The 23,771-nt window shown below is 40.1% G+C and overlaps 1 protein-coding gene across 1 annotated transcript in view; it reads right to left on the reverse strand.

The window, feature by feature from the left end:
• The window catches only part of Dnajc13 (DnaJ heat shock protein family (Hsp40) member C13), a 114,852-nt gene that overhangs the window by 62,103 nt on the left and 28,978 nt on the right, over positions 1-23,771 (reverse strand). The window contains exons 3-17 of the mRNA XM_055629648.1: positions 18,897-18,972; positions 18,000-18,149; positions 17,526-17,567; positions 13,820-14,020; positions 10,952-11,158; positions 9,532-9,627; positions 8,893-8,984; positions 7,780-7,946; positions 7,587-7,666; positions 7,326-7,495; positions 6,727-6,826; positions 4,878-4,985; positions 3,765-3,920; positions 2,907-2,963; positions 513-634 (exon numbers count right to left, since the gene is read on the reverse strand). Of these exons, the coding sequence (XP_055485623.1) occupies positions 513-634; positions 2,907-2,963; positions 3,765-3,920; positions 4,878-4,985; positions 6,727-6,826; positions 7,326-7,495; positions 7,587-7,666; positions 7,780-7,946; positions 8,893-8,984; positions 9,532-9,627; positions 10,952-11,158; positions 13,820-14,020; positions 17,526-17,567; positions 18,000-18,149; positions 18,897-18,972 (1,824 nt within the window). The remainder of the gene's footprint in view (positions 1-512; positions 635-2,906; positions 2,964-3,764; positions 3,921-4,877; positions 4,986-6,726; positions 6,827-7,325; positions 7,496-7,586; positions 7,667-7,779; positions 7,947-8,892; positions 8,985-9,531; positions 9,628-10,951; positions 11,159-13,819; positions 14,021-17,525; positions 17,568-17,999; positions 18,150-18,896; positions 18,973-23,771) is intronic.

Genomic DNA, 23,771 nt, shown 5'->3' on the forward strand with positions numbered 1-23,771 from the left:
GGACCTCTGTAAGAGCAGCCAGTGCTCTCAACCTCTGAGCCATCTCTCCAACCCTTTTTCTTTTCTCTTAAGTGATTATTGGAAGAAAGACGGTTGATCAGAGATTTAGGTGAAAATGTTTTTAAGATTTTTTTTCTTTTCTTTCTTTATAGAGTATCTGATTGACGAAATTTACTTAAAAATTAACTCTGAACACTTCCCATCTGGGACTGTGTGATGCACACAGTCTTGGGAAATAAACAGCCCAGGCCTAGTGTTTTCTACACTCCCTGCCCACAACTGTAAATCAAGACTCCAACATGATAATGAAAAAAGGAAACAGATCCTCCCACCCTAACCTATCCCAAATTATCCACGATCAGGGACAATGATCATTCCAACATAAACCTTCATGGAACTGGGTGAATCAAAAGAAAATGGAACACTGATATAACACCAATGCTCTTGGTCTTATAAAGTGCTCAAATCTAATCTAAACAGAAAGTTAATTTATGGGGAACCAAACAACTTACCTATTGGTAAGCATGCGCTGATCTGAACTGATTGTAAACATCGCAGTGTGTAAGTGTCGAGGTAAGGCACCCTCACTTAGGGCAAGCTCCTGCATCTTCGTAGCAATCTCTCTGTCACCTTCCTTTGGAAAGAGGGAAAGATGGTCCTAAAAGAGCAATCTAGAGGAGACTCTTTCAACTTTATAAAATTAACCTTCCAGCTTTACACAAAGATTCAGGCAGTACAGAAGTTATTAAAAACAACAACAACAACAACAAAAAAACACCAAAAAAACAACAACAACAACAACAAAACAAATAGGCAACTTCTAGTTACCCCAAAGAAACACAGGGGTGCAGCTAATTTTAAAGATGTTGTCTTTGAACTGAGGGTTACCTTGCAGCTCAATTTACCTTGTAAATTATGCTGAATTTAAGATTAAAAGTAGGATGATTTCTAGAGTATTTATCAGCTATTAACAAGGAAAGGTGGCTTAGGGAGAGTAGCAATTCCTATCAAAGACACATGCATGTCAGTCCTGCTTTTGCTCTCAACGACACAGTCTTTTTCAGGTCAACAACATAGTTAAAGGACAGAGTGATGTAGAGTGTCTCTTTACTCTAATTCTACTGCCCACACACAGACTTGTTTTGGCAACAGCAACAGACCAGAATACTAGATACTTAAGGTAATCAAAGATTTGCGGCTCCAAAAGCACTGTGATCCTCCTGTGAGTGAGGAAGCACAATTACATAACACACACGCACGCACGAAAACGCATGTCTGGAACACAGCACCATGTGCATGCACATCATTTTGTTTTGTCTTTGTTGGAAAGACAGTGTCTCCCTAAGTTGCCCTGGATGACTTAGAACTTGCTATGTAGAAAAGACTGACCTCGAACTCAGACATCCACTTATTTCTGTCTTCAGAGTGCTGGAATTAAAGGTGTGCATCACACACCTGGACCACATCTATCACTTTGAATAGTATACAATCTGAGGTAAAATTCACCAAGATGCTAATGTACCTCTCAATAATAAAAATAGGTTATTTTTATTTGTTACTTGTGCTTTTTCCTGAATATCACAACTTTTTCTTCAAGGTTCATGTACTGTTTGAGCTACCTGCCAAGACTGTATACAAATAATATCTTTAGGAGACATGAACTCTAATCACGGGCTATAAATTTAATGTGTGACTTGTATGTGAAACCCCAAAGCCAGCACCTTGTTTATGAAGGATGAATGGTTCTATTATAGGAATAGCAAGCAGGGCCCTAACTGTGGCTGGCTACCTGAAGCTCTGCAAAAATAAGAATGTGGTACCCATTTTCAGAACCTAAAACTGAGCAAAGAACCTATTAGCCAGAGAGGGGAAATTAGATTGCATCAATGTATATATACACTAAATACCATGACATAAGCAAAAGCAAACTTTGATTTCTAACCAGTTCAATATCTCCTTCCTTCCTCTCTCCCTCCCTCCCGTCACACCTTCCTTCCTTCCTTATTTTGCCTACAAAACACCTAAGGGTAAACTAAAATTTTGCATTTTATCAAGTTATTTTTAGGCATACCATAACAGCCAAATTTTGTGATGAAGAAACTCTCTTACATTTTATCCAAATTGCTAGTATGAATACAGGAATACAAAAGCCATTTAGATTGATGTCACTATAAACATCACAGATTACAGCTTCTATTTAGTTACTATGATTTCACCTTTCAAAAAAATTTTACAGATTTAATTTTATGTGTTTGGGTATTCTGCCTGCACATATCTGTGTACCACATGTATGCACTGCCCACAGGGGCCAGCAGAGGGCAATAGGCTCCCAGGAACTGAACTGAAATACTGCTGTGAGCCACCTTTCTGTGCTGGGAACTGAAGTAGACTCTTCCTTAAGAGCAACCAGTGCTGTTAACCACTTAACCATCTCTTTAGCCCCCGGTTTTATCTTTTCAAGAGCAGAGGGCTAAAGCACTGACCCTGCGCAGGCAGCAATGGCTACAATGAGTCCCGATGCCTAGATGCCTATAGCTTAGTGACTCCAGCTGAAGGAGTCTGTTGTCACCCTGCACTTTCTCTCCCCATTAACTCTTGCACAGCAGATCCTGCATAGCCTCAGGACCTCAAACTCAGTGCACCCACCATCAATGAAAGCAGCAGGAAAGAAAGCTGACTTTATGCCACAACAAATAAATAACGTGTGAGCACAGTATCTGGAGATGACAGTGTTAAGTTCATTCTCAGTGTGGGCTCTACCCTGAATTCCGAATAAAAACCTAAAACTACTTTTCTTATCCAGAGAATAAAAAGTTTCCTATCAAAGACTGACCGGCAATGTTGTCAACTTCAATTAAAAAAATCAACATTCGAGGAACTTGAAGATATCAAAATTATTCTCTCACCTCTATTATTGCCTTCATAACCAATCCAGCTCCCTTTACAATTGCCATGGAAGGATGCTTTAAAAATGAAGGGGAAAGCATCAGTGAATAAAAGAGAATGTCATTCTGACACAGTTAGCTGTTATGCCTAAGGAACAAACACAATTTATACAAGGTGATAAGCCATAAAATTATGTAAAGCAACTAACTAGGAAAACTATTAGGAAAAGATACATCTCAACCTCAGATCTGAGTCTAGTTGTAAGCATGTCAGGTTTACATCAGCTGGAAACAAGCAACACTTAAGTGAATAACAATATGTACTTTACCTGAATATAAATGGTTTACATCAAGCACTAAAGGACACTACAATCATAAATATTTATATAAAATATGTACACACACATATAAACAAATAAACACTACAGCATCATATGAGATAACAAGTGATTTCCAGTGCTTATAAACAATCTGGCAAAAACTCACCTTTATTATTTGGACATTTGTAAAGAAAAAGAACTTTAATCCTACCAAAGAGAGAAGTAAGCTTTTTCATTACATCTGTGCTAGCCAACTATACACAACAATGGTCAACAGGATGAGGGGATCTTACATAAAGCACCAAGAAACCTAAAGGTTAAAAACCTCCTGACATGGTGATGCCCAAGGTCACAATCATGCACGAGCAAGTGAGCACGGGCACACAATTTAAAACACTCTGGCCCAGCTGTGGGTGGAGCTCAGTAGCAGAGTGCTTGCCTGATACACAGGCAAGGTCCTAAATTAGTGATCCTTCACTGCACAGGGTTGGGGAAGCAGTAATTCTTAATGTAGTCATTTAGACATTACAGTCATTAGACAAGGGACATTCAAACTCACCTGAAAGAGTTTAAAAAGGGTTCTTCCATTGGAGGCCACCATCTCCAAGAGCATATCAAACTGCTGCCCTTCAGTCGTCTCACTATATGGAGCACAGAGGGCAAAGGTAAGGAAGTCCAAGAGTGAACTAATTACTAGGGCACCAGTCCCATGATCCTGAAAGAAAGCAGCACACTGCTTAGAAGACACATGGACCTTCAGCCCCAACCCAGCAATGATGTGTTCCCTTCTCTTAATTCTGGGTGTCAGACATAAACAATGACTCAAAATTTTCAACATATTTAAATTTTCCTGGTGCTTGAGAACTTATTTATAAGTTAATATATTAAATCTATTGTTTATCAAATGAACATAATTAAAATTCAGGCAAACATCAAGAGAATAACCCAGATTTCTCAAATGTATATTTTAACTAAAGTTAATGTGTAAATGAGTGGGAAAAGATAGAAAGAAGGCAGTGAATGAATGAATGAATCAATCAATCACTGGGCTGGAGAGCTGGCTCAGCAGTTAGGAACACTGTTGTGCCTCCAGGCACCCACATGATGCCTAAGCTCTTAACTGCATTCAACACCACTCCCAGGAGATCTGATGACCTCTTCTGGCCTCCATGGAAACTGTATTCATGTGGCACAGACATGCAAGCAGGAAAAACCTACACACAATAAATAAAAATGGGGAGAAAAGAAAAGCGATCTAACAATATTTGTAAAGTTGTGGCAATTTCTTTGTGTTCACAGGATTTCTATCATCTCTGATGTTCAGTGCCTAGGGGACTGGTAGTCAGTTAAGGTGAGACTTGGTCTTAGAATAATTCTGACATCTTCTTTTTTGCAAAAAGGAAGAAAAAAAATCTGAAATGTCACTATAAGAGTTTGAAAGCACTGTTGATACACTTTTTCAGTTGCTGTGTTAGGTAATAGTATTAGCTAAATCTCCTATTGCTATCTTAGCTAATAAAATACATGAGTATTTTGTTACTAGTGACAAAGATGAACTGTGACCATTTGACCATTTGAAGGATGGGCTTTGTGACAAAAGTAAGTCCACATTGCACTTCTAGGAAATCTCTGCAAGGCATCTCCCATGAAGAAAAGTTTAATTACAACTTACCACATGGGAATTAAATTTCTCCAATAAGTTTTCCAGAAACTTCTTTGAAGAGAGAAGAGAAGCTTTGTTTAGCTGCTCTTGTCTTAAGTCATAGTCATCATGCATGGGCTGTTGATTAAAGAGAGAAATTCATAAGCAATGTCATGTGTTGGCGTCACAGAAAAGGCATTTATAGAAATGATACCTCCACGTGGAAGCAATTAGAAACCACAGCCTTTAGATCCCATGCCACAGAGGAGACATGTGATGAGAAGCAGACAGAGCTGACAGCTTCTCGAGTCTGATCAGACCTGATAAGCTCCTTGACAAGTAACCAAACATGCTCTTACCATACACTTACTGCACAAGCAATGTTCCTTCTCAGGGCCACAAGCTCTCACCAAAAGAAAAACCACCCCCACCCCAAGAATTGTAGAATTTAACTTGGAAATGATAAAAATAATTTAAAAGCAAGTGCTAAAATTGTTGAAATAGTAACTCTTTTCCCTCAAGGTGACTGTCCTTCAGCTGCTGATGCCTGCTCGGTGGTCAGGCAGAGTTGGATCTTAACCTAACTGAAGGATGAGACAGTAAGCCAGTGGCTTAGCTCTGAGCCTCACCTTCCTCAACTGTAAACTGTAAACTGGGACTGAGCATGGATATTCCTGCATACAGCCAATGCCTAACACCATCAAGAACTCAGCTTGTTTCACACTGCTTTTGTTTTATGTTCTAGTTTAATTCTTTAACAGGATTATATGGAATAGTTAAGATAATAAACTTTAATTCATTTTGAGGAACAAATACAAGATGTTACACAAGTGATTATGTAGGACTGTTTTTCATCACTAAGATTGCCTATAAAGCTTTACATACAGAAAAATCCCAGATAGCATACAAATCCCTGAGAAAAATCAGAAACTTCTGAAGTACCGAACAGCTGTCAGTCCCTCCACAAAGTATGTCACTGAGCTAGATCTTTATCACTCAGCTTTCATGTGTTGCTTCTTCAGCCACTGTTATTACCCCAGCTCAACATCTCACTCTTTACACGACAGTTAGGTCTACCAGCTCTAACTTTTATCTCTCTTCCATGTTCCACTAGAGTGGGTTTTCTGAAAGTCAAACCTAGTCATGTGACTGTTCCCTTGTTGAAACTCTTTTAGGTCATCCTTATAAAAAGTACAAACCCAGTTCTTTGTTCTGACAGAGGCAGCTTTTTAATGACCATTTCTGCATATGCCTCTAGCTTCAAGTCTTAATTACCCACCCTCGCCATCTCAAACACACCTACAATCATTAACTGCCATATTAGCTGCTTCTCACACATGCCTTTGGACATGCCACCTTCTATGCTAGGCAAAGCCTACCCAGAACTCATAGATCTCTATTCCAGTCTGAAATGCAGGTCATATGCAGCATCTGAGAAACACCGAGAACACTCCTCCTCACCGGTGCTCGGCCTCTGCTTCACACTGCACACATGAGTCGACCTGACCAGATTGCTACAGTTTTATCTCTAGTGCTCAAAAGACCAGTTAGTACATCAAATATGCTAATAAATGTTAACTGAATAAACAAATGGCCATGAGAGCAATTTAGGAAATGGACTTTACTGGTAATGAAGTACGGATTTATGGAAATGAAAACCTAGTCAACTTAAGCAGAGCAGTACTGGGCTGGAGAGATGGCTCAAAACTTAAGAGCACTAGCTGCTCTTCCAGAGGTACTAAGTTCAGTTCCCAGCAACCACATGGTGGCTCACAACCATCTATAATGAGATCTGGTGCCTTCTTCTGCGTGCAGGTGTACATCCAGACATTATATTCACAATAAATAAATAAATATTTAAAAAAAGAGCAGTACTTACACACATGAGAGCACAAAGCATATCAACAGCAGCATGGGTGACTCCATTGTTGCTTCTCTTGAGTGCTTTCACTACCTTCACTCCCAGGCGCTCCCGAAACCTTTAACACAAACACCAATACAGAAGAGAATATCAGAGCATTTATCATTGTTAAAATTTCATGTCACCTTAAGTTTCCACAGTGGCATGGCATCAGTTACATGTTCTAAATCCCACCTTTGGAATGCACTTTCCTAACACTATTTGCTTTACCAGGAAACTTTTTTGGTGTTAATGAAAAGACAAAGAATTTATCAAATTCATTAGCACAGAAGCCAGTGATATTATTAGTGAACATGGGCTCAATATCCCACACCAACCCCATCTATCTTCCTTTTTCGTTGTTCAAGGATACAAACTACCAAATCATCGTAGTTATTATATTTAGTCAGACATAAAGAAATAAATTACACAGTATTTTCTATTTTAAGTTGTTCAAAATCTTTACATAAAATTAAACAAACAAACAAACAAACCATGCACTGTTTGTAGTCATGGAACCAAACCCAGGGCCCTGCACACGAGGCAACAAGTCCTTTCCTGCTCTCTAGCTAACTTACTTAGGAAGCTGAGTGAAGGCCAAGAAACCAGCTTTGGAGGCTACAAGCCTCCTCACAGCTTGGAACTGGCTCTCAAGTTCTGCATTTGAAGCAACAACATCTCCTTCTTGAGACAACAATGCTGTTATGGCATTATTGATTAGCTTCTCCTTGTTTTCTGAGAAGAGACCCTATGTAAAAAAAGAGTAAATACAAAGTTTGAGAAGAGTTTCAACAGCAAAGCTAGTGACAACAAATACAGTACAACACAACTTATCTTACATCCTGTGTTACGGCATGCAGAACTCCACTGTAGGAAATGTTAGCATTGAACCTGAATACAGCATCTGCAAAGCTGCCATCTGCAAAGAGATGAAAAGGTTCATGGAGGAGATTTAAGGCTTTGCATTCCCAGTTTTTAAACCACTGTCACGCTGGTGGGTGGAAATGCAATTACATTAAAGCAAGTACTTACTAGGAGGTGCAGCTAGGAATCTGAGGTGAAGGCTCTCAACTTCCTCGTCTATAGGCATGCTGAGTAACCCCCATCGCTGACCTTTGTGGGTCGGTGTCATCTTAACACAAACATCTCTATTACCAGAGGCTCTTACTCCATCCAGCAAACTTGCTAACAAGGAATCTCTAAGCAAAGTCAAAAGTAAAAAGCTTTAGGTTTGATACTCAAGGGGACTTTGGGTCCTGGAATGCAGCACGGGCCTTTCTCTAGGTAAAGTGCTAGGGGGTATGCTAGGCTTTAGTGGGCAGCATGCACAGTTCGAGGACAGACTGGCAAGCGCACAGCTGTCCTTCACCGTACTGCTGTGGTATGACCTGGTATGAGGTAGATAGCACTGCGGCTTCCATGCTTCTTGGTTTAGCTGTCTAAAGATTAACTATCTTTAACAACTTGGCCTGGGCCTAACATACAAATAACAAAATTCATCCCATTAAAATATTTCACAATAAAACAGCTGGACAGTCATCATAATCCAGTTTTTATATATTGACCACTACCAAAAGTTCCTTAGTATCTATTTGCAAAGACCAAATAGTGAAGTGATACAACTACTTTTGATTTTTCAAAAAATTTTAAAAAAGCAGAACTGTACAGCATGTAGCCTCACACATCTTGTTTATACTGCTTAACATCTGCTTTCAAGGTCACCCACAGTGCTGCAAGTACTAGTGTCCAGGGTCCGCACTGCTGAAGAGTGTAGATACAGGACATCCTGGGAACTAATTCAAGCTCTGACATACGCCAGTTTTTGGCAATTCTAAAATGTTACTATGCTTCTCTTAAGATGGTCAACTTGCCAGTACCCAGAATCACTGATGGGACAAGTCTCATCTGGATTAGGTCAGCTTTTGGATATGCACATGAACACACACCAGGTTAACTGAGGTCATTAAAAATATGTACATATGTCTTCTCCATAATTAAATAACTTCAAGGATCTGGATTAAAATTTTTGTTTTTCTTCCTCATTGAACAATTTCTTTGCCCTGCACATACTATGATCTCAAAATTATAATTTAAAAAGAATGCATGCACGCGCACACACACGCACACACAGCAGCTAACTCCTACCTTTCTGTTGAGGAGTATTTTCGAACTTGCCCTTTTATAAACTCAATGGTAAAAAGTTGTGGATTTTCTGAGTCACAAACCAATGCAAATACCTAAGAAAAACAATTTTTTTTTTTAAAAAAGGGTTTTCCAAACCCCTAAATGTTTAGCTCTAAAGTTTTTAAGGTATCATTTTTTTCTTATATAGTCAACATTCAAAAAATGTAACTTCCTTATAATATCAGAATTTAAGAACTATTTAAAAGTTTCATATGCAACTATAGAAATAAGTTTCATTCTTTGTACATTAGGAAGTTAATATAAAATGCTATGGTTATGATCCCCACCATCTTAAAACTAATAAATATAAGGGTTAATAATTAAATACATGATGCCTGTTTCCCATTCACTTTTGTTGGTGGTGGTGATTTCTGAGACAGTGCCTCATGTAAACCAGGCTAACCTTGAACTTGATATGTAGCTGAAGCTGGCCTTGAACTCCTGATGCCTTGCATCAACCCCTAAGTGCTAAGCTCACAAGTATAAGCCACCACGCTGGCCTGTTTCTCATTCCTTAGAAATGAGTAAATATTAAAATAGAAACTCAATCAAGTTTATCAGCAGGAGGCTGGCTCAGTTAAGCCAAGAAGGCTTACTCACTTCTCCCAAGGGCTTCAATGTTGCAATGTTATATGTTGCTGGATCTCGTTCTACTAAACATGTTTCTGTGACTGCTAGAACTCTTTTCACAGGTTCCTTCAAACATAAAATGGAAATATATTTAAAAGTTATTAAAGAAAGCTGTCAAAATACCAGAACATTTCTTATATTCAACACACAGCTTTTTAAAACAATTTGTTTATTTTTTATTAATTACAGTTTATTCACTTTGTATCCCAGCTGTAGGCCGTCTCCCTCATCCCCTCCTAACCCCACCCCACTCTCATCTCCTCCCATGACCCTCTCCAAGTCCACTGATGGGGGAGGTCCTCCTCCCTTTCCCTCTGACCCTAGCCTATCAGGTATCTTCAGGACTGGCTGTAGGAGGTCCTCCTCCCTTTCCCTCTGACCCTAGCCTATCAGGTATCTTCAGGACTGGCTGTATTGTCTTCCTCTGTGGCCTGGTAAGGCCTTGAGTTGGGAAACTCAAGGGAGAGTGATCTGAGAGACAGCCACTGAGTTCATGTCAGAGACTGTCTCTGTTCCCTTTATTAGAAAACCCACTTGGACACTGAACGGCCATGGGCTACATCATACATGCAGTGGTTCTAGGTTATCTCCATGCATGGTCCTTGGTTGGAGTATCAGTCTCTGAAAAGACCCCTGTGCCCAGATTTTTTGGTTCTGTTGCTCTCCTTGTGGAACTCCTGTTTCCTCAAGGTCTTTCTATCTCCCCCTTCTTTCATAAGATTCCTTGTACTCTGCCCAAAGTTTGGCTATGAGTCTCAGCATCTGCTTTGATACCTTGCTGGGTAGAGTCTTTCAGAGGCCCTCTGTGGTAATGGAGAGGATGTGGAGAAAGGGGAACCCTCTTCCATTGCTGGTGGGAATGTAAATTTGTACAACCACTTTAGAAACCAATCTGGCACTTTCTCAGACAATTAGGAATAGTGCTACCTCAAGATTTATCTATATCACTCCTAGGCATATATCCAAAATATGCTAAAGCATACAACAAGGACATTTGCTCAACAATGTTTGTAGCAGCTTTATTTGTAATAATAAGAATCTGGAAACAACCCAGATGTCCCTCACTGGAGGAATGGATACAGAAATTGTGTTTCATTTACACAACGGACTACTACTCATCAACAAGGAAATCATGAAATTTGTAGGCAAATGATGGGAACTAGAAAAGATCATCCTGAGTGAGGTATCCCAGAAGCAGAAAGACACATGGTATATACTCACTTATAAGTGGATATTAGACATATAATATAGGATAAACATACTAAAATCTGTACACCTAAAGAAGCTAAGCAAGGAGGAGGACCCTGGGTAATCCTCACTCAGAAAGGCAAACAGGATGGACATCGGAAGAGGGAGAAAAACAGGGAACAGGACAACACACAGCTCTTACCGAATGTCTAGGAGATATTTTTTGGACCACAAACTCTGCTAAGGATGTGATAGACTCATCAGTGCTGTATTTTCCAAAGCGAAGATTCAAATATTGCTCAAATTCTAAAGGTTCTTTCCTGATCCGCAGTGAGATACCTATGTAGTTGCCAGCGTGTTCTATTGCACTTTTGATGATCTCTTCTCTTTGCTCTGATGCAAATAAATGCTGCACAGAGTTTGAAATTTCTAAGTCAGGATTCATAGAACTAAAACAAGACCATATTTACTCAACATCACATGAAAGAGATTAATGTAACAATTTTAAGGAAAAAAAAAGGCAACAGAATGCATTGGGTAAATAATCAGTTTAGTGTAGTTAAAAGACAAACACTAATTAAAAAACACAGTCTGCATATGAAGCCCTATGCCAATTCATCCAACAGACATTATCCCAAAACTTCGCTGAGTCTGGTCATCACCACTTGTACCAAACAGCATGCCATCTTCCAAGGAAGAGCCCCAAGCCTATGAGGGTAGGTGGGCATTGTGGGTAGTATTTGTTTCAATCAAGGCAGCTCTGTGTTGAACTGTTTTAGACGGTGGTTTTCTTGCAAAATTATGTTAAAGAATATTTGAATGCAATGTTGGTACAAACCAACTGTCAAGGCTGTCTTACACAGCTAAAGAGAAAGTTTTGTATGGGGTGCCTGGAGACTGTAATTACATTAGATATTCTGCAAGGGGCACGGTAGAAATGTCCCACTAAGATTTTGTCTTTGCCAGAAAAGTAACAGCTCTTTTGCTGAGAAACACTAGTCAGATCATGTTTATAAACACAACTTTATCCCTACCAACTGAGCACAGTTACAATAGACACAAAGGTTTTAAAGACTGCTAATGGAATCTGCCATGGCATTACATTTGTAGTGAACAGATTCACTTTAATTAGTAGCTTTCACAGAAGCACAGAATAACTCACTGCTATCCTTCCATATATAGGAAGGTATGGGTTCAGGACCCCTGTATCTGCAGATGCTGAAGATCCTGCAGTGGTGCAGTACTTACATGCAATCTCTATGTTTCTCTGTACACTTTAAACCATCTCTGAATCCTTACAACACCTAATACAAGGGTTATGCTACAGAAGCATGCTGTATTGTTTAGGGAATGGTCACTAAAATTTTATCAACATTTGGTGAAGGTATGAATGTTTCCTTAATGTTTCAATCCCTAGTTAATTGATACATGGATGCCATGCATATAGAGAGCTAACTCCACTTACGAGATAATTTAGAGGAACTCTTCTTCCTGTTATTAAGCAATAAAAAGTGCTGGCAATAAAAGAAACGTCCTAACGGTTTTGCCTTACTGCTCCCCCATATGGCTTAGCTGAGTAACTTTGACAGTTAGGTTGTCACATGACTATATTAGGCATACTTCCCACCAGAAGATCAAACATAGCAAATGCCTGCAGTCCAGTGAGGAGGCAGCATTTGGGCAGGAGATCTTGAGTTACTTTAAAATGAAGAAAACAAGTTTTTTTTTCTTCGGGCTTTCATGTTTTGTGTCTACACTCATATGTAACAAAATATTTACCCTGTGTGTTCCTAGATGAGGGAAACCAGGATAGTATCCATCAAACACAGAAAGCCTGCGGGGAAAAAGGGCTGACAGCAAACTGCATGTTATAAATCAGATTACTGGCATGTCCATTATTGTGTTTGCTCTCCTTTTGCTACCATCTACCCTTCTATGTATAAGTGACCTGGTACTGCATTTGCTTTGCCAGCTAGGGTAGCATATTCATAAAACACTAAATTTTGGGACTGCGTTTCCTAGACACTAGGATGGCCACAGGAACTAAAACTGGAAACGTGTAGTTAGGCCTCTCCAGTTATAGACACTAGTGCTTGTATGTGAGCTTGTAAACTTAAATTTTATCAAAGAAAGAAAGATTCTGAAAAGCATGGCTTCCATTACTAACCAACAAACAGTATGTCAGCATCTTAAACAGCATAAAAAATCAAACAACGCAGATAAATGAAATAAAATAAAGAATAAACCAATAAATCATACATAGCATAAAGCCCCACCCAAAAAAGGGAACTCTAAAAATCACACATACTATACAGCCACTCAAATATATGTCTCCCAGTTTCCTAATAACTCAAATTTACCAGGTAAAAGCATGCTGCATGTCCCAGACTTGAAGTGCCAATGTACACACATATTTCATATTATAAACAGCTCAACAGAGAACAGAATTCCCTATAACTAAGATTTCTAAATTACATTTTTCAAAGAAAGCTTAGAAACTTTCAGGTATGATATGATGCTGATAAAAACAATAGCACCATTTATGAAATGATACTAAGTAAGGCACATGTGAAGCATCTTACATAAATTACCTCACCCAGGCATCAAACACACATGCAAGGACACATACACAAGTATTCCACACAATGTGAATATTATTCTCTCCATTTTAGACACAGAAAAGGGATTCAACCTTAGATATCTCTGACATCACAGCCTGCCAGGCTCTTAACACCACACTTCCTCCCAGAAGATATAGGAGTTACACACTGAAGAGTGAAAACAGTACTTTCTTCAAATAGTTAGATAGTTATGTGTGTCCAAGTTCGGGTGGAGGACAGAGGACAACCTCCAGTTTTGTCCACCTCTGTTTTTCCCAGATAGGAATTCACCAAGCCCCAGCCTGTCTGTCTCTCCAGTGCTAGGACAGATGTACTGACACACCCAGCTAAGCCATCATTTTTAAACTGTTGTCTGGAGCTCTACGTCAGGTCCTCAAGTCCTTCTCTGACTATCTCCCCAGACTCCAATAACATGACTTTGAAAACTTCTTCTTATAAACACTACTTACCAGTCTACTAAATCCTCCATAAAGTATACAAAATCCTCCTTGGTAATCAGAAAGATCTACGAAGCCTTCAATATTCCTATAGTCATAGGAGCAGAGCACTCTGTTGGTTACAGGATTTATTTGGTCAAAGCCTCCAGGAGTTACTTCCAAAACCACAGGTTTTCTTGCATCACTCCAGTGATGCTTATAGCAGTTATATCTCTAGAGAGAAGCACAGCATTGCCTTCAGGTTCAAATTTAAGCATGCCATAAAATAAAGGTACAAGACTGTGTAGTCACTGTTGAGAGGACCAAAACTCCAAACACTACGCTTTAACAGCTACTAGACACTCTGTCAGGTTGTTCATTTTAGCTAGGGAGAAAGGGGAGAGGAATATTTATTTCATTAAGAATGTTTGCATTAACTGAGGATATTCTATTCTTCCTTAATTAGCAAAGGCTTAGGCTTACAATGTGTTGTGAGAGAATTTTAAACTACCCTTATATAGCTCTAAATGGAAAAGAGGAAACAGAGGAAATTGAGCTGGCAAAAAGCCTGTGCCTATGGTCCTAGCCACACAGAGGGTGAGGCAGAAGGATTGCTTGGGCCCAGGAGTTCCAGGGCAGCAGAAGCAACAGAGCCAAATCCTGTCTCAAAAATCATAAAAACAAAACAAAAAATAAACCAACTAATAAACTGTACACAGCATAAAGCTCCACCCAAAAAGGAGAGCCTAAAATCACATATAATAAACAGTCATGCAAATATATGTGCCCACAGGAGACCTTAAACAGAAGAAGAAATGTATTATAGGTGAATTTTCCATGGAAAAAAGGTTTCAACTTTTGATTAAGTTGACTTTCCAGGGAGGCCACAGAATTAAATTTAAAGATTCTGTGGTAGCCCGGTACATCAACAAAAAATTTATTTATACCCAAAAAAGTTTTGAAGCCAAAATTTTACCAGTGGTATGATTTCTTAATTGTGCCTGAAAGGTTATCTTTGAGTTCTGATCACAATAGTAAGTAAAACACCGGGGGAAGGTAAGTTCCCTTTGCAAATCAGAGTAGCTGGGCGTCAGATTATCAGCATGATCCTTTTACTATTCAGTTTTTTCCCTTTTTATGTTTTATTGTTTAATCAGCATATAATGTGGTTAGACACATTTTAACAAATTTTTGTGGTTCGCCTTTTCCCACTTCCTCTAGTTTCATTCTTCAGAAAAGGTTTAATGATGGTTATTAAGCAAAATAATGAGGTACAGAAAAAAATAAATATAAACTAAAAGAAGCTGGAGACAGAGAAAAGGACAACAAGTCGGAAGCCGTGGAGTATCCCCCCTGCACTCAGGGTGTTCTAGCCACCTGTACGAGGAACACACTGCCCCGTTCTTAGTAAACATGACCTGGCTGGCTGCTCAACACTATTTTTGGTGGTAAGAGAAATTCTCTTTCAGGTGTCTAGCAAGCAGTAGGGAGCTGCAGTTGTGAACACTCCCACTGACATCTAACAACTCAACAATGGCATTCACAGGGCCAGCTCACACCCGTGGCCTCAGCACACTGTTCTACACAGTTTCAGACACAGAACAGGTCCACAGAAAGAATTCTGCAGAAAAGATAAAAAAGTCTCTGTGTTACTCAAGAAGATAGTCAGGAGCCTGATGATGGCTGACAAAAGGTGGATCAATGTCATACCTCTCCAGCAGGAAGGGCTGTGAGAAAACACTAAATATGGTAGTTTTTCTTTTCTCATGTGTATGCATTCATATGCTTGATGTGTTCATGTGTGGGTGCAGGTGCCTGTGTATATGCACGTGGAGGTTAGAGGTCAGCACTGGTGTCTTTATCTCTGTCTACCTTATTGTGACAGGGCCTGTCAATGAACCTGGAGCTTACTGACTGGCTGGCCAGCAATCTCCAGGAAGTCCCAGTGTTGGGATTACAAGCGTGCACCTGGCTTGGCTTTTCAGGTATCGGTGGGGGAGGAGAGTTCTGAACTCAGGTCCTCAGGCTTACACAGCAAGTACTTTCCAGTACAGTGGCACTTTTCAATTAGGCTTGCCAACACACCCAAACTCACTCTACAGGATAGCCTCCATTTCTCTCAGCTGGTAGCGACCACTGATGGAAAACAGATCATTACCTCTAAGAACTGTTGAGCCCAAGCCTAAAGGACTGTAATTTAGAATATATCATAGTTGGCAGCAGGACTCATGATAAAATTCAACATATGTAATGGAGGTGCTTAGCCCAGCATCTGAAGCCGAGGCGCTGTCTTATTCTGGAGAGGTGAGGTGTCACATCCTCAAAGTCTGACAAATATTAAGTGACTGGAGTTAACTGATACAGTAGGGAGCCTACAGACAAAACTGCTGAGTTTTGGAAGCAGTTGTCATCTAAACAGTCACAGAAAATTCACCTGAGATAACTACAAAAACACACCAAGTTGTGATTTACAGAAACCTCCTCAGTAACAGGAAACAAGCAGCTTGTCAGCCGACATGAAACCATTCGAAATGGCTCCTGGGTAACCAGCCAAGGGCTAGCACTGAAATGAATGAGGCTCTGAAAGTGTAAAGCCATCAGAAAAATGCCCATAGGAAAAACAGGAGAGGACTGGCTCTGTCAGTGCATCAGAGTTCACTTCCTAACTTCAGCGAGCAGGCCATGGCTTCTACCATGCTAGAATTTAAGGTTTCATTTTCTCCCTTATGAAAGAAAAAGCAGCCAGGCAGGTCTGTAATCCCCATTACGTGGAAGGCTGAGGCAGGAGATAGTCTACCTGGCCATTGAGGGAGTTTAAGGCCATCTGTGAGCAGCTTAGTTAGACCCTGTCTCAAACATTAAAACCTGAGGACTGCAGATAGAGCTCAGTGCTGGAGCCTTAGGTTTAATCTCCAGTGCCAGCGAGAAAAAGTGCAAATAAAGGGAAAACCCATTCATGGTTAAGAAATTTAGTGTATTATGAAAAAAATCCCCATATCCTCCCATCCCTTCTCCTCAGAAGTCTCTGGTTTAACGAAGAGGCCTGGCTGGGAAAGTCAATATGGCAATATGGCATTTCCCAAAGCTGCTAGCACCATGATGGGCTTTCGTACAAGCCAGACCCAATGTGGGAGCATGTAAAAAGATAGCACTGAACCTCCCAAACCTCAAACCTTCACTAAAGCAAACTGCTGCAAGTGCTAACAGCTGCTGCAGTGTGGCGAGGACTATAAGCAGCACCCGAATGGCTGCACTGCTTGTAGATTGGTTTATTTTGTGTGTACGAGCATCATGCCTGCACATGAGTCTGCGCACGTGTGTGCACGGTGCCAGTGGAGGTCAGAAGTGGGTTACTGCATCCCTTGGAACTTGGAACTGGAGTTCTGGGTGGTGGTGAGCCGTTATGCAGGTGCTAGGAGCCAAACCCAGATCCTCTGAAAGAATAACAGGCATGCTCAACTGCTGAGCTAGCTCTCCAGCCTCGACACTGTTTTTAATGTTTAATGGTTTTGTAGCAGATGATTTGTTTCTTATCTGACAAAAATAAGTCTGAAATCTGTTTCTCGATATTTGAGTTTCCTGTTAAAGTACACTGGTCTCTTTCTCTGTTAAGGGGCATTGAGGTAGTGCTTCCTTTCGGCTTTACTCTAACAGGAACACACAAGTAATAGGATGATTTCTACAATGAAGATAGCATTTAATCATGTAAGAACACACACTGATAAATGTCAAATCTTACCCTTCCTGTGATTTTCCCCTCTGCAAAGTCAGTTCTAAATCTCTGAAAGAGAAAACACAATCACAGTTTGTGAGAATAGACTGGTAAGCCAGCCCTTTCCACCCAAAACAGGTTAAAAAAAAAAAAAAAGCCACAACTCAGTAATTATGATACTAAACTGTTATAAAATTTATAGAAGAAGTATATTTAATAAGGAGTGTGGAGTTTCACTGATGAGCAAAATAGATTAAACATACAATGCTTCATCCTGCATATACAGTTCAAAAGACTAACATACTGTTAAATATAAAGGATTTCCCAGTGGCTGTCTGTCTGTCTCTCTTAAATGGGAAAGAGAAAGTTTTAGTGTCAAGTTAAAAAAGGTTAATAAAAAGCAGAGGAGAGGGCACAGGGTCAGAACTCAGTATCTGGACGTAATGTGGCCACTTTACTTTCAGGTAAGAGAGACCTAGTTTGTAACATGGTTCTGCTCACCAAAGCTTCCGTAAGCAGCTCTGTTCTGTGCTCTGTAGAAAACTTCAACGTTTCTGACTTTTTCCCACTGCCTTTACGAAATGTGAGGTTGAACTCTGTTCCTTGTCCTTTCCCAACAGGGCTGATGCTGCAAATGTCTCCATAAGGCCACTGGCAAGAAGAAAGTAAGCCTTTAACTTTTGCTCTGAGATAATCAGATGCAACATTTGTTTTCATCTCTTTCCTTCTATATTCTCTGCTTAAAGAAACAACATTTCACAGATACTGCAGTGGAGGAGTGAGGAGCAGTGCCTACAGCAATTCCACAATTCACGTTCTTGTAAAAGATTTTAATTATTAGAAACAACAACAATACTATGATTTTAATATTAACATAAAGCAATTTAAGTAAGTGAAAAGAATTAGGGAATAACATCTCGTGATTGTACTCATTAAGAAAAACCATCTATAAAACATGCCTATAAAATTAAAAGAAGCTGGACTATCTTTAAACATGTTTACTTATTCATGATCAATTAGTCTTGCCTTTACAAGCAAGTAATTCTAGTTTTCTGGCAAGTCTGTGAACACCTGTGACATAACTTATATGCTTAATTAATAGTAACAGTTTGGAAAGGGACTAATTTTATAGAGAAGATGACTAGAAACAGTAGTAACATAGGAAAGTCATTCCCTTGAGTGCCTAGAAAGTATACACAATACACACACGCACACACACACACACACACACACCCCTTCTTTCTTTACTTCTAATATTGAACACAAGGTGTCATGCACACACATTCATCTTCAGACTAACATTTCTCTCCTGAAATGCTGGTTTCAGCAGGTAAAATGCACTGTAATCTTGGCTTTTGAAGGTTCATATAAACCCCCAACAGCTTTTAACATAATTACCTGATTTGTTACTTCTAAGGTATTGGGATTATATGTAGTAACTGCATGGGTTCCAACTGAAAAGACTCGCTTATACCTACAAGGAAAGACATGCCTACATTTAGTTTTAAACAGATTTTTTTAGGAAAATACATACAATACTAACAAAATGAACATTTCAATAAATAAAAATATGCTGGCTAATGAATGGTTCAATAGCAATTAAATAGTTTACTTTTACATTTTCATATTCAATGTCCTAAAATGTTATCAGAATTAAAATACACCTATTTTAGTGGGGAATATTTAATATTCCTGCATAGAAAATATGACCTCGGCACAAATGTGATGATGTTAGCACAGATTAAAGTTGGTAAAGCACCAGCCAAGCATACTGAAAGAATTCTAAATAGGACATTTTTCTGTTAACAAGACACTACAAATGGCTAATTCTTTCGAAGTACCCTTTCATCAAAACCACGAAGGGAAGGAAGGGAAGTACAGCTGGCAGCTGCTCAGCACAGTACATAAAGGGATGTCAGTTCCTAGTTAAGCAACTACCTGCTGAGTTTCTGTGCTGCAACTTCAGACAAGCAGGAAGCCTGCTCCCAAACAAGACTTTACTTCTTACTTTCCTGCCTTTACTGAAAGGAACATACCAAAACAAGAAAAACTACTTGGATTATCAGTATCCCTGATGAAGAGGAGCTCATATGGATAAAAGTAGAAATTTAACTAGAAAAACATTTAAAAATAAAGACAACTCTTCAGATTTAAAATGCTAAAATGAGAAAAAAATATTAGCTAGAATGTGAAAATGTAAGGACAAAACTAAGAACAAAAAAATCACTAACTGAAAGATACACATGGTAGACACACATGATATGTACTCACTTATAAGCAGACATTAGGCCTATAATACAGGATAACCATACTACAATCCACAGACCCAAAGAAGCTAAGTAACAAGGAGGGCCCAAGGGAGGGTGCTGGAATGTCACTCAGAATAGACAGCAGAAGTAGATGAAGAAAGGGAACTGGACAGGAGATGGAATGGGGAGGGAGACATGGGTAGGGATCAGATGTGGGAAGAAAGGGGTGGGGTGAGAGGGCTCGGAACAAGAAGGAAAACTTAAGGGGGGCATCTCTTTGTCTAGCTGGAGGCCTGCAACAGGGTAGGCTCCTGGGAGGACATGGGTGTGACTCTAGCTGAGACTCCTAATGGGGGAGGGGAGACATGAAGACTGAAGTGACCACCTCCTAACCTGGTAGGACTAGTGGAAGGAGGGGAACAACAACCCACCAACAAAACCTGTGATCCAAAAATTACCCTGCCTACAAGAAGTGCAAGGATAATAATGAGGGAACAAAGATTGGGAAAGCCTAACCAATAACTGGCCCAACCTGAGACCCACCCCATGGTAGAGGGCCAGGCCCAGATACAAATAATGATACTCTGAGATTCTTGCAGACAGGAGCCTAACTTGACTGTAGCCTGGGAGGCTCCAGCCAGCAGCGGATGGCGACAGATACGGGAACTTGCAGCCAAGCATGGAGCAGAGCTCCAGGAGTCCTGTGGAAGTGATGGGGGAAAGATGGAAGGACCTGTACAGGACAGGACAGGAACCTCACAAGAAAATCAACAGAGACAACTAACCCAGTTCCATGGGGGAGGGGGGGGTTGAGAAACTGAGACATCAACTAAGGAACATGCACGATTGTGACCTAGGCCCCCAGCACACATGTAGCCTATGGGCTGCTTGGTCTTCGTATGGGGTGCCTGGTGAGGGGTGGGGGTGTTTCTAACGTGGACTCTACTGCCTGCTTCTGGATACCTTGGCTGCCTTGGCTGGCCTCAAGGGATGAAGATAAGCTCAGTCCTGATATGGCTTGATGTGCTGGGGGAGGTGACATGAGGGGGGCTCTCCTTTTCTGGGAGTAAAGGAAGAGGAGAAGGAGGAAGGGGAGACTGCAAAGAGAGGAGGGAGGGGCACCTTGGGAAGTAAAATAAATAAAGAAAAGAAAAAAAATAAAAAAAAATCACTACCATAGATACAGAATTAAAAAATATTTTTATAACTCTAAACAGATAAATTTCAAAATTAAGAACAATAACTGCAGAGAAGAACTTTAGAAAACTGCAAAGAATGACAATGTCCAAAAACACCAGACTCAGCAGTCTCCAGAGTGGGGAAACTGGCAACACCCATGCTTTAAAAAGCAAAACCAAGAGTAACAAAGGCATCTTAAAATCTCTGACTGATACTAAACCCCGGCAACTCAAGGAAAACTGAGACACTGGCCTGTTTTTAAAACAAGCATGGATAACAACCAAGTAGCTTCAGAGAGGGCTAGGAACAAGAAGGAACAAAGTTCAATCAGAAAAAAACAAAACTATTAATGATTAATTATAACTACTGAAATACTTGTATTCAGTAACATTTTAATTATAAAGATGGACACTAAAATATATCAAATACTGCCCAGACCTCTAGGTATTTCTGTATATACTAAATAGATCCATACTTATCACCCTGCACAAAACTAAAGTACAAGTGGATCGAAGACCTCAACATAAAACCAGACACACTAAATCTGTTAGAAGAAAAAGTGGGGAAGAGCCTTGAATTTACTGGCACAGGAGACAACTTCCTGAACAGAACACCAACAACTCAGGCTCTAAGATCAACAATCAATAAATGGGACCTCATGAAACTGAAAAGCTTCTGTAAAGCAAAGGACATTGTCATCAGAACAAAATGAACTGGGAAAGAATCTTCACCAACCCTACATCTGACAGAGGGTTAATATCCAGAATATATAAAGAACTTAAAGTTAAAAAGCAACAAATCAAGTAATCAAAAAACAAAAACAAAAACAAAAAAACAGGGTATAGAGCTAAACAGAGAATTCTCAATAGAGGAATATTGAATGGCAGAGAAACACTTAAAGAAATGCTCAAAGTCCTTAGTCATCAGGGAGATGCAAATCAAAACAACCCTGAGGTTTCACCTTATACCCAACAGAATAGCGAAGATCAAAAACTCAAGTGACCTGGGATACAAAGTAAACAACCTGTGATTAATATAAAAAAAAAAAAAAACAAAAAAACAAAAAAACTCAAGTGACAATACATGCTGGAGAGGATGTGGAGAAAGGGGAACCCTCCTCCATTGCTGTGGGAATGTAAATTTGTATAACCACTTTGGAAATCAATGTGGCACTTTCTCAGACAGTTAGGAATAGTGCTTCCTCAAGATCCAGCTATACCTCTCCTAGGCATATATCCAAAAATATGCTCAAGTATACAACAAGGACATTTGCTCAACCATGTTTGTAGCAGCTTTATTAGTTTTTTTTTTAATTAAATTTTTATTTATTTATTAAATTTTTATTTTTTAAATATTAGTTACAGTTTATTAACTTTGTAACCCAGCTGTAGCCCGATCCCTCATTCCCTCCCAATCCCAACCTCCCCTCCCTCATCTCCTCCCTGATCCTCTCTAAGTCCACTGATAGGGGAGGTCCTCCTCCCCTTCCATCTGACCCTAGCTTATCAGGTTTCTTCAGGACTGGCTGCAATGCCCTCCTCTGTGGCCTAGAAAGGCTGCTCCTCCCTTGGGGGACGGGGGGGGGGAGGTCAAAGAGCCAGCCATTGAGTTCATGTCCGAAATAGTCCCTGTTCCCCTTACTAGGGAACCCACTTGGATACTGACCTGCTATGGGCTACATCCGAGCAGGGGTTCTAGGTTATATCCACACATGGCCCTTGGTTGGAGATACAGTCTCATAAAAGACCTCTGTGCCCAGGTATATTTGGTCCTTGTGGGGCTCCTGTCCTCTCCAGGTCATACTAACTCCCCCTTCTTTCATATGATTCCCTGCACTATGACCAAGGTTTGGTTATGAGTCTCAGCATCTGCTTTGATGCAGCTTTATTTGTAATAGCCACAACCCAGATGTCCCTCAATGGAGGAATGGATACAGAAATTGTGGTACATTTACACAATAGGATATTACTGAGCAATTAAAAACAAGGAAATCATGAAATTTGCAGGCAAATGGTGAGAACTAGAAAAGATCATCCTGAGTGAGGTATCCCAGAAGCAGAAAGACACACATGGAATATACTCACTTGTAAGTGGATATTAGACATACAATATAGGATAAATATACTAAAATCTGTACACCTAAAGAAGCTAAGCAAGAAGGAGGATCCTGGGTAAGATGATCAATCTTTACTCAGAAAGGCATTGGACATCAGAAGAGGGAGGAAACAGGAAACAGGACAGAAGCCTACCACAGAGGGCCTCTGAAAGACTATACCCATCAGGTTATTAAAACAGATGCTGAGACTCATAGCCAAACTTTGGGCAGAGTGCAGGGAATCTTATGAAAGAAGGGGGAGATAGAAAGACCTTGAGGAAACAGGAGCTCCACAAGGAGAGCAACAGAACCAAAAAAATCTGGGCACAGGGGTCTTTTCTGAGACTGTTACTCCAACCAAGAACCATGCATGGAGATAACCTAGAACCCCTGCACAGATGTAGCCCATCTGCAGCTTAGTGTCCAAGTGCGTTCCCTAGTAAGGGAAACAGGGACTGTCTCTGACATGAACTCAATGGCAGGCTCTCTGATCACTTTCCCCTGATGGGGAAGCAACCTTACCAGGCCACAGAGGAAGACAATGCAGCCAGTCCTGATGAGACCTGATAGATTAGGAGCACAGGGAAGGGGAGGAAGACCTCCCCTATCAGTGGACTTGGGAGGGGCATGGTAGATGAAAGAGGGAGAATGGGATTGGGAGGGGATGAGGGAGGGGGCTACAACTGGGATACAAAGTGAAAAAACTGTAATTAATAAAAAATAAATAATTTTTTAAAAAGATGCACAGTA

This window comes from Psammomys obesus, unplaced genomic scaffold (assembly GCF_907164565.1).
Source record: "Psammomys obesus unplaced genomic scaffold, mPsaObe1.curated_primary_1811, whole genome shotgun sequence".
Classification (NCBI taxonomy): Eukaryota; Metazoa; Chordata; class Mammalia; order Rodentia; family Muridae; genus Psammomys; species Psammomys obesus.